At 46.7% G+C, this 11,348-nt stretch overlaps 1 protein-coding gene across 3 annotated transcripts in view; it reads right to left on the bottom strand.

Annotated features, from left to right (window-relative positions):
• CAPN5 (calpain 5) overlaps window positions 1–11,348 on the bottom strand; it is a 41,416-nt gene that overhangs the window by 29,715 nt on the left and 353 nt on the right. Inside the window, exons 2-3 of one of the 3 annotated variants that reach the window (XM_029086172.1) lie at window positions 3,230–3,242; window positions 1,085–1,109 (exon numbers count right to left, since the gene is read on the bottom strand). The exons of the other annotated variants lie outside the window; for them this stretch is intronic. Coding sequence (XP_028942005.1) covers window positions 1,085–1,109; window positions 3,230–3,242 — 38 coding nt within the window. The remainder of the gene's footprint in view (window positions 1–1,084; window positions 1,110–3,229; window positions 3,243–11,348) is intronic. 3 annotated transcript variants of the gene reach the window in all.

Below are 11,348 nucleotides of genomic sequence, written 5' to 3'. Positions count from 1 at the left end.
CTTGGGCGGGGTGGTTGGCCTGGATGATCTCCTGAGGTCCCTTCCACCCCCAGCCATTGATTCTGTGATCCCACCCCACCATGCTTCCCTGCACTGCACATTTCAGTCTGCCTCATAAACAGGTTTTTAATCTTTGCAGGGCTTTGGGGTAGTATTTGCAGAGTCTCTGTGTTGAATTCTATATATCAGAGGAGGAACGGTGCCATTGCACTTACTGTCAAATTGCATTGGGGTTTTATTTTAAAAAGGGTCGACTTGGAGAATTTAATGCTCTGCACAAATAATTCAGATGGCGTCAGTTGTTTGGCAGCAAGGAAAGGACGAGCCCTTGCCCTGGGGTGTTTACAAAGACAGACATTAGCTGCATGTATTCATCCTCAGTCAACCCATCAATGCTTCTGGACCTGGACACGAGTCCAGACTCTGCTGAGTGAGGCAAGAAGGAGAGATGATGGAGAGAGGGTTTGTACCTGCTTTTTTAGAGGTATGAGCATCCCTCTGCCTCGATCACATGTGTATTACAGGGTTACCATATATTTCAAGGGAACAGAAATGCAGAAGTGAGGGTGCACAGATGATCCAAGAGGTGTACGCTGAAGCTGAACAAATTCACATTAAAAAAAGTAAAAAAATAGGCAAATCCTGAGGTGGGGACTGGACTTTAGAGCAAGTGATTCAGAGCCGCAGGGGATTATTCATCTCCTGGAAAAACAAAACTGGATGGTGTTTAGAGAAAGCAGGTTAAGTTGAGTTCAACACGGATTTAATTCAAGGAAGTGCCATGACCTCGTGTTACGTAGAAATCAGCTGACACATCAACAACGGTTCCCTCTGGCTTTGAATCCACCAGACCAAGGAAACGGCTCCTTTTCTGCTCCAATGGCAGGGTCAGTGTGGCTCCAGCTGTCATCCTCCCATTAACACTTCCTCCTATTTGTTTCTTTCTTTAACCACTTCTTGCAGCAGCTGGACTCAGCCCTTGGTTTTACCACACCTCATGTTTTATTTTCCTTCTGCAGAAGGCAGCACCATGCCTGGTCAAGTCTTTGCAAGAGGACTTTGCAAGGGCTTCAGCGAAAGGCACTTCTTCCAGCAGGACCGAGCCTGCCCTTAATGGAATCATAGAATTGTAGAGGTTGGAGAAGACCTTTAAGACCATTTAGTCCAACCATAAACCCAACACTACCAATTCCACCTCTAACCCATGTCCCTAAGCACCTCATCTACCCATCCTTCAAATCCCACCAGGGAAGGTGACTCCATCACCTCCCTGGGCAGCCTGTTCCAATGCTTGACAACCCTTTCGGTGAAAAAATGTTTCCTCATATCCAATCTAAACCTCTTCTGGCACAACTTGAGGTCATTTCCTCTCATTCTATCACTTGTTACCTGGGAGAAGAGGCAAATAACCCCAAAACCCCATCCGCTCTGAGGGCTCAAAAACTAGAGCTCCCAGGTGGTGCAGCACCTCCCAGCTTGCACCAAGATGGGGCTGATCCAGGGCATAACTAGCTCTGTACCTGCTCTGCAGGTCCGATGTACCTCTCCAGCACTCCAGAGCCAAATCCAGGAGGATTTTGTAGTGGTTTCACTTGGCTGGCAGACAAACACTGAACAGCCGCTCGCTCACTCTCCTCCTCCCCAAGGAATAATGGGGAGAATTGTAAGGGTAAGAGTAAGGAATCTTGTAGCTTGAGATGAGATAAATTAATCACTTAAAAAAACCTTAAAATAGTAATAATGGAATTAATAGTAATAATAAAATATACAAATAAGTGATGCCCAGTGCAATTACTCACCACCCACCGACAAAGCCCGGCTCATTCCCAGATAATGATCCCAGAGGAGCGACAACCCCAAAACTGAAACTGCAATCCTGGAAGAGGGAGAGTCCAAGAGACAAAGCCCAAGAGACCCTCACTGATACATCGAACATGACATGACATGACATGACATGACATGACATGATATGATATGATATGATATGATATGATATGATATGATATGATATGATATGATATGATATGATATGATATGATATGATATGATATGATATGATATGATATGATATGATATGATATGATATGATATGATATGATATGATATGATATGATATGATATGATATGATATGATATGATATGATATGATATGATATGATATGATATGATATGATATGATATGATATGATATGATATGATATGATATGATATGATATGATATGATATGATATGATATGATATGATATGATATGATATGATATGATATGATATGATATGATATGATATGATATGATATGATATGATATGATATGATATGATATGATATGATATGATATGATATGATATGATATGATATGATATGATATGATATGATATGATATGATATGATATGATATGATATGATATGATATGATATGATATGATATGATATGATATGATATGATATGATATGATATGATATGATATGATATGATATGATATGATATGATATGATATGATATGATATGGAATATCTCACTGGCACATCCAAATGCCAATTTGGGTTGCTAATTTTAATATTCCACCCCCCTCCTAGTCCTTTGCACTTGCAAACTAGCAAAACAAAGAGAAGTTGGAAAGTCCTTCGACTTCCAGCGACAACTGAAAACATTAGTATGTTGTCAATATTCTTCCCATAACAAATCCCACGCTGAAACCAAAACACAGCACTATTCTAGCTACTAAAAAAAAACCCCAAACTAGCTCTGTCCAAGCCAAAAACTAGGATAATTTGCACCATTCCCTCCACGGAGCTCACAGAGGGCAGTGGATGCCCAAGGCTCCTTTCTGCAACACCCTCTGCTACCGTTATGCTCTTCACCATTACTGACACAATAATTCCTAGACCCTGATGTGCAAGTTGCATTAAGAAGCAGGCAATGAATCTAATCCACTCATTTCACTGTTGGTTTTGCATTTAAAGCCGTGTCCTTCTGACGTGGAGGACAGAGCAGACTGGCTGGCTGATTCCTCATCAAAGGCTGCAGTGAGCCATACTCACACCAGCCAGCTTATCATCTTGCATCCTTGTTGGGGCAAAGAGGGAGAATATGGCCCTGAGAAGATCTGGTGAGATCTGCTGGAACACAGCCAGGGTCAGCATCACGCAATCACAGAATGGTGGGGGTTGGAAGGGACCTCAGGAGATCATCTAGTCCAACCCCCTTGCCAAAGCAGGTTCCCTAGAGACTTTGTAAAATAAGCATAAATAATAAAAAATGCTGTTGTCCATCCTTGAGGGAAAGGGAGGAGAGGGTAAAGCCTGTGAATGGTTTAAAAATGTAAAAACAAGGTCAATTCAGAGATTGCATTAAATGGTGACCGAATCCTTTCCTGGCATGGAGCAACCACATTGGCAATCAGCTCCAGGCTTTACTGAAAACAGCAGATAAATTAACAGACGAGCAGCTCATAAATTCCTAAGCTGAGAAACACAAAGGTCTGGAAGGACTTTGACTCCTGTGATGGATCGCAGATAGATGACAGACTCTGCTCAGAGGAGATTGTCCCTCAGTCCACCCAGCAGCACAGAGAAGCCCCAGCATCAATACTGACCAGGAGCACCATCTGGGCAGGATAAAAAAACAAGTGAGATAGATAAGCTAAAAAGCTTCAAAAAGCTGAGCAAAGACATCCCTGGAGCTCAGGTGACAGAGGTCAGTATTTCTGGCAGAAGAGGGTCCAAGGTGGGCACCAGAAGGTGCTCCCTGACCATTGCCATTTTAATTGCCTCTGTTGAGTCTGCTTTGAGTGAGCTCTCAGAGCAAAGAACTACAAGAACTTCACCTCTGTTTTCCTCATTCTCATCACCTTTGTGTTTTTGCCAGCTTCCCAGCCCGTGCTGTACACTGGGGAGAAGACCTTTTAATGCAGAAACATGTGGAGAGGAAAGTGCTGGTCCTGCTTTTAGTGAATTAGTTCTTTGACTCCTTTCCCCTTCCAGGAAAACCCTGTGGGGATTGATTGTATAACCCTCAGTCAGCAAGTCAAAGGAGCTAAGTGCTTAATAATGTAAGGAAAAAGGGGATCTGAAAGATGCTCTCCCATCCTGCAACATCTCCTCATCCCTTCAAACACAATAGCATCAAATTCAGGAGATAATGGACAAAACTCCTATACACAAGTCAGGCTAGATATATGTCAGGGGCCACCAGGGAAGTGGCTACTGAAAAATAGTATTTTCTCAATTTCTGAAACAAGATTTCTCTTGTCTGGCTGGAAAAAAATAAAATCCAACAAGGCTGTGAAAGAGAACATCTCTCCCCAGTGCCATGGTAGGGCTGAAAATGTCGTGGCTCTACTGCTCTAAGACCTTCTTCTTCCCACAACCTTTCCCAAAACATCTGGCCTCTATGTCTCCCCCAAAACAACTCTGACTCTCAGATTTTCCCCTCCAAATGACATTGCCTCTGCACCCATATAAAACAATATTGCCATCTGGCAAGAATTTCCCTGGGTGCTGTTTAATCAGTGACAACCTCTCTTGACAATTCCTGCAGAGATAACTCGGCGCTTGCAAGCAAACGCTGGAGAAATATCAAAATATTGAGAAACAGAGTTGGGAGGGTAAAACTCTTCTCCTGGAGATGGGAGGATGTAGACTTCATCCAAGAGAGTTTCTTTGGTGGTTGCAACCAGCCAGGATTGAACTTACAGTCTAGAGGTGCAGCTCAGGTTCAATCATGACTCCACGTCACCTTGAGCCACCCAGTCACTGTGACAACAGCCTGCATGGAAACCCTCCTGCTTTCACAGAATAATTGCCTTGATTGGGAAAGACCTATAAGATCATCAAGTCCAATTGTTAATCTCACACTGACAAGTCCCCTAAACCACGACTAAACCATGTCCCTCAGCACGACGTTTAGCACTTTGTCATCACCTTTGGTGCAGCTTGGCACTGAGTTGCCACCATGTCCCCTCCAAACATCTTTGGGATCTCCTCTCCCAACCACTCTGGATCTTAGGAAAGACCATAAGGTGCTTCTGCAAGGTCCTGTGACACACTGCTGTGGACAAGAAAACACTCAACACACAGCACCTTGGTCTGCCTCCCAGGACAGGGAGGAAAAAAACCTTCTCCAGGCTCAACCTTGCTCCCTGGGAAGAGCTGAAGGACCAGAGCATGCAGTTCACGTAGTTCAACATCACATCAGTGCATGGTGTAAGCCTCCATCAGACTTCATTTGCTTCCTACAGGAGCAGTGATGCCCAAATTTGTCCTGGCTAGTGACCAGTCTCAGCAGCAGGTCATCACTTGGTGGACTGAACCTGAACCAAGACTCTCTCCTTGCTGCAGAGAGAAAACAAGCCCTTGCTAAGGCCCAGGGGTATTAATGACCCTAATTAACCCTGTACCAATCCCATGGCATCACTGGAAGTGGCCTGTACCCAAGAAGAGAGTTTGGGACAGTGATGATTAGAAGAGATGAACTGCTTTCCCACAGGGCAGATGAGTCTCTTTCACCCTTGGACATCATTGGATTTTTTCCCAGAGGATCAGACACAGCCGGGTGCCCCAGATCCCCCCCTATTTCTGCTTCCCAGCCTGCATCCACCATCCATCTCCTTCCCTTCTACTCAGCACCACCCTACCCCATTTACTTAGCTCCCAAAAGCCCAGACCAGCTCACCAACACACAGACTAAAGCTCCTGCTCCAGTGCTGCACTGACAGCTTGCCTGTCTCAAACAAGGAGGACAGCAGGTTGAGGGAAGCTCTTGCTCTCTATTGTGTCCTAGTGAGGCCACATCTGGAGTGCTGTGTCCAGTTCTGGGCTCCCCAGTTCAAGAAAGACCAGGAACTACTGGAGAGAGTCCAGCAGAGGCTACGGAGATGATGAGGGGCCTGAAGCATCTCCCGTGTGAGGAAAGACTGAGAAAGCTGGGTCTATTTAGGCTGGAGAAGAGTGGACTGAGAGGGGACCTTATCAATGTTTATCAATACCGAAAGGGTGGGTGCCAAGAGGATGGGGCTAGAATCTTTTCAGTGGTGGCCAGCGACAGGACAAGGAGCAATGGGTGTGAGCTGGAACACAGGAGGTTCCACTTAACCATGAGGAAAAACTTCTTTCCTGTGAGGGTGCCAGAGCCCTGGGACAGGCTGCCCAGAGAGGGTGTGGAGTCTCCATCTCTGGAGATGTTCAAAACCCACCTGGATGCTTTCCTGTGCAACCTGCTCTGAGTGAACCTGCTTTGGCAGAGGGGTTGGACTAGATGGTCTCCAGAAGTCCCTTCCAACCCCCACCATTCTGTGATTCCATGAAAACCCAAAGCTTGAGGATCAGGCTAAGCCTTTATCTACAGGAGGTACTACTTGCCTGATTACAGAGATCTCTCTCACCTTCATATAGTAGCAGTCAGAGTCTGAGGGAGAAGGAGTTTCAAGCAAGGAACTAGGATTTGGGCTTAGCCCAAAACATTAGGTTTAGTTTCTAATGCCACAGCCAAGTGCTGCTGCCAGAAAGAGCCGATGATGCTGCCCTAGCCAGCTCCAGATCTGCTGTGGCTCAGCCATGAACAGCCAACCTCATTTTTAAGTGGTTGCATTACAACAAAGATCTTTGGGACCCCCCTTTCCAGCTCAAGCTGATGCTACATCTTCCCTCTGCAATCTGCTTTCTGGCTTCGCTGTGCTGCATCACGAAGATGTCCAGCAAACAACCACTGAAGCCAAAGCCTGATGAGACAGCTCCAACAGCTGCTCCCTCTGCAAGGATCTGGCATCTAGAGCAGGGCTTGAGACCAGGGGAAAGCAGGGAGGGAGGGAGGAAGGGAGGGAGGACACCCTGCTGGAAAGAATAAGGCTGAGCCTGTTCCAGGAAACACTGCAACGCCAGATGCAGGAGGAAGTTGAAGCAAATCATCACTATCATCAGTTAGTGACAGAACAAGGGGAAATGGCTTTAAACTGGAAGAGGGGCGGTTTAGATTAGATATTAGGAAGAAATTCTTTACTGTGAGGGTGGTCAGACAGTGTCCCAGGTTGGCCAGAGAAGCTGTGGTTGCTCCTCCCTGGAAGTGTTTAAGGCCAGGCTGGATGAGGCTTTGAGCAACCTGGTCTAGTGGAAGGTGTCCCTGCTGCTGGCAGGGGGGTTGGAACTGGATGATCTTTAAGGTCCCTTCCAACCCAAACCATTCTATGATTCAAAACAGCCTGGGCTGGGAAGGGTTATTTATGAGCTGTTCCAGCAGAACCCTCCAGCCTTGTCTTTTCCCCTGTTGCCCAGAAAAACCTCAAGCAAGAGGGAGAACACTGCAAAGAGGAGCAGAAAGGATGAGGGCAGGTCCTGGTTGGGAAGGAAGGGATGCACACATGAGGGATGGGCTGTTTAGATCTGTACAGGCACCATGTCAATGTATAGGAATGAGATCCTGCCTCTGCCAGAGCTCATTCCCACCACCCCAGTGAGTTCACTTCAGTTACTTTTCACATGCAAGTGCTTTGCCTGAAGAAGTCAGCTCCTGCATATCACTTCTCTGCAGAGACCTTCTCAACAGCCTTTCTGAGAAAGCAAACAGTTGTTTTTAATAGCTGATGCCTTTAATTTCCACTCTCCACCCACTCTGCTCTCACAGCAAGGCTCAAGGCGTGATGAGCTCTTGGATATTATCATCCAGTTACAGCTGAAATTCTCCAAAAACAAACCATGGCCATGGCCCTGGGAGATACCAGAGATGTGTACACACCATCCTCTCCCTGCAGACAGTGTCTCTGGGACTTGCAGACTCCATTTCTGGGTCAAGAACTCCCCAAAACAGCATTTGCCAAAAGCTGGGAGTGATTTTTTTACTAAACAAGAATGAAATGTGATTGCCTAAGGAAAGATTTGCTGGTTGTAATAGAAAGAAGATGCTGCAGGAACTTAGAATCATAGAATTATTTTGGTTGGAAAAGACCTTTAAGATGATAGAGTGCAACCAGAAACCCAACACTACCAATTCCACCACTAAACCATGTCTCCAAGCACCACATCTACATGTCTTTTAAATACCACCAGGGAAGGTGATTTCACCACTGAAATTTTTCCTAATAAATTTTTTCCTTTTTCCAATCTAAACCTCCCCTGGTGCAACTGGAGGCCATTTCCTCTTGTCATGTCACTTGTTCCTTGGTTGAACAGACCCACCCTCACCTCTCTCCACCCTCCTTTCAGGGACTTGGACAGAGCCAGAAGGTCTCCCCTCAGCCTCCTTTCCTTAGTGTGGCTCAATAACCACACTGTGTAATTACCACACAAGCAGAGCAGTTGATTTGAACTTCATGGACATTTTGGACCCTAATGAATAATGCATTAAATTAGAGAAGCTGATGGTGTTTCCAAGCTCTCTTGCAGACAGCAAAGTGGTGAGATATATAACAAGGTCCCTAAAACCCAGATGCACTGCATTTGCTTTCTTGCAGAAGATGCTGAGACCTTTTTCTGGGCTCTCTCCCTTAGAAAGCCGGTATGAAGTCGGACAGAATTATGTCCAGCAACTAAAAACATCACTTTGCATCAGCTGGTTGGCACAAAGCAGTTCTTCTCCCCATGAAATTCAGTCACTTTTGCCAAAATGGACAACTGAAAAGAAAGAACCTGGAGAAGTCCTTTAAATAAAGATGCATCCCTTTCAACTCACAACTTGCTATGATTCTATGCTAATTGCTTTCCCTTTAAAGGTCCTTTCCAACCCAAACTAGTCTATGATTCTATGAAACTGCAGAGCTGGCTGGTTAGAACAAGCTTGAATTCACTCCATGCTTCAGCAGGGATGGGTTTGGACTAGATGAGCTTGCCACCTTGCAGATAAAGACCAGGAAGTCCAGAAATCTTTCTTAGAAAGACCTCATGCTCTCCAGAGCAATGCAGCAAGAAGATGATACCTTGCTGGCTGACCTCATGTCTTCCTAAGCAAGAATGGATGCTCTGTACCTGAACACCAAGGGCTGCAAGTGAGCTGAAAGCCAGAAAAGCAGATGAAGAAGAGGTAGGTCACCCATTCAGAAAAGGTCTCCCTCCTCCCTCAAAAGAAGCATGGACAAGGCTATGCATGATAAAGTCTGAATAACCAGAGTCATTCGTGACCCACACAGCAAGCTCTAAGACACAGACACTCAGCAGAAGATGAATCAAACTTTGCTCCTCTACAGCTGCATCCAAACCTCTGTCATTAGACATGGGGCTGAATTAATGTGTCTCTCTGAAGACAAAATAGAGCGGGGGTGTCAAATACATCCTTACTCTTTAATCCTAAATAAAGCTGTTTAGAAAGTTTTGGGCATAGAATCATAGAATGGTTTGGGTTGGAAGGGACCTCAAAGATCATCCAGTTCCAACCCCCCTGCCAGCAGCAGGGACACCTTCCACTAGACCAGGTTGCTCAAAGCCTCATCCAACCTGGCCACAAACACTTCCAGGGAGGAGCATCCACAACTTCCTTGGGCAACCTGTTCCAGTGTCTGACCACCCTCACAGTGAAAAACTTCTTCCTAATATCTAATCTAAACCTCCCCTCTTTCAGCTTAAACCCATTTCCCTTTGTTTTGTCATTAACTGCCCTTATGAAAAGTCCTTCCCCAGCTTTCTTGTAGCCCCTTCAGGTACTGGGAGGCCGCTATAAGATCTCCCTGGAGCCTTCTCTTCTCCAGGCTGAACAGCCCCAACTCTCTCAGCCTGTCCTCACAGCAGAGCTGCTCCAGCCCTGGCATCATCCTGGTGGCCTCCTCTGGACTTGTTCTAACTGCTCCAGGTCTCTCTTGTGTTGGGGGCATCATGCATGGGATGTGCAAGGGGGTTTTCAAGTTGTCCTCCACAATGAGCCCAAACCATGGTGAGCCCTGTCTTCAGAAGGCAGCTGTGCACAGAGCATCTTTCCACTCCAGCAGACAAGAAGAATAAACTAAAACACAAGCAAAGCTTTGCACAAACCCTGTGTCCAGACAGAGCTGGTGTGGAAGAGCTCAAAGCAGAGCAGAGAGAAGCAAGACCTCCTCCCATGAGGAGCCTGGTGGGATGCTGGTGGACCCAGCCCCTCCTGCCACACAGAAAGAGTCAGTTCAGCTCCATCCTCCCTTCACACAAAGACTTCTTGTTCCCCCTCCCCCAGCCTGTCCTCACCCACACAGACGCAGCACTGTCTCACCAAAGGCCAGCTGATTTTCTGGGCTGTTGGTGGGGGTGAGAAGGACAATAGTAGGTGACCCTGCCATGCTGAAATGCCACCAAGCTGTGTGTGAAACAGCACGGGTTGGGCAGTGAGGGCTTCTCCTCCCCACAGGCAAGGAAGGAGACCCAAGTGTGTTAGATGATGTGATATTGTCTCTCCCCATTCACAATTATTGTTCTTTGGGACAGCTTGTATTTCACAGCAGTCAGAGAAGTGGTCTCATGGTCAACCCCAAGAAGATGGTCATACCAGGGCATACAAATTCCCCAAGACACAGTGCCCTCAGGACCTGATGTGCATCTTTTGGGCAGGCATTGAGGACAGCAGAAGAGGGACAGGCAGCACTGAGGACAGGTGAGGTTACCCCCAGCCTCCCACAACCTGTCTCCATGCCAGACACAGCAGCGTGGAGGACGCACACAGTGTTTTTTGCAGAGGACATGCAGAGGACACTGGTTTTGCACAGGAAAGGAAGGATGGGTTAGATCACCTACTTCCCAAAGATCCAAAAAACACCTCACCTACCTAAAGCTTATCTTCTTTTCCTTTTCCAAATGAACCACCAAGAACATTCAGAGAGAACTGTTTGCCTTGCTGGACAGGTTTAACTAGAGCACCCAACACCAACCTGACTGCAAACCATCTCTCTGTTTTATGCATGGGGAAACTGAGTCACAGAGAATCTTTTTTTGCTCCTGGGCCTCACTAGAGGCATAACAGCCTGGACCTGGGGACAGCAGGTCTCCCTGGCATCACAGAGGTTCATGATGCTGAGTCTGGATAAATAAACCCTGCTGAGGAGAAGACGTCAGCTGGGGCTTGGTACCCTTGGTGAAGGACATGCTGTGCATCCCCTCCTGGGATGCTTGAGAGCAGAGATGGTGGAGGGACAGAGGATGATCCAAGGGCTGGAGCAGCTCTGCTGTGAGGACAGGCTGAGAGAGTTGGGGCTGTTGAGCCTGGAGAAGAGAAGGCTCCGGGGAGACCCTCTATCAGCCTCCCAGTACCTGAAGGGGCTCCAGGAAGGCTGGGGCGGGACTTTGGCCAAGGGCAGGGAGTGAGAGAACAAGGGGTGATGGCTTGAAAGTGTCAGAGGGGAGATGGAGCTGAGATGGGAGGAAGAAATTCTTTGGTGTGAGGGTGGTGAGCCAGTGTCCCAGG

Source organism: Antrostomus carolinensis, unplaced genomic scaffold (genome assembly GCF_000700745.2).
Source record: "Antrostomus carolinensis isolate BGI_N321 unplaced genomic scaffold, ASM70074v2 scaffold23737, whole genome shotgun sequence".
NCBI lineage: Eukaryota > Metazoa > Chordata > Aves > Caprimulgiformes > Caprimulgidae > Antrostomus > Antrostomus carolinensis.
The sequence above is the reverse complement of the archived record's forward strand: the minus strand, read 5'-3'. Positions and strand labels throughout refer to the sequence as shown.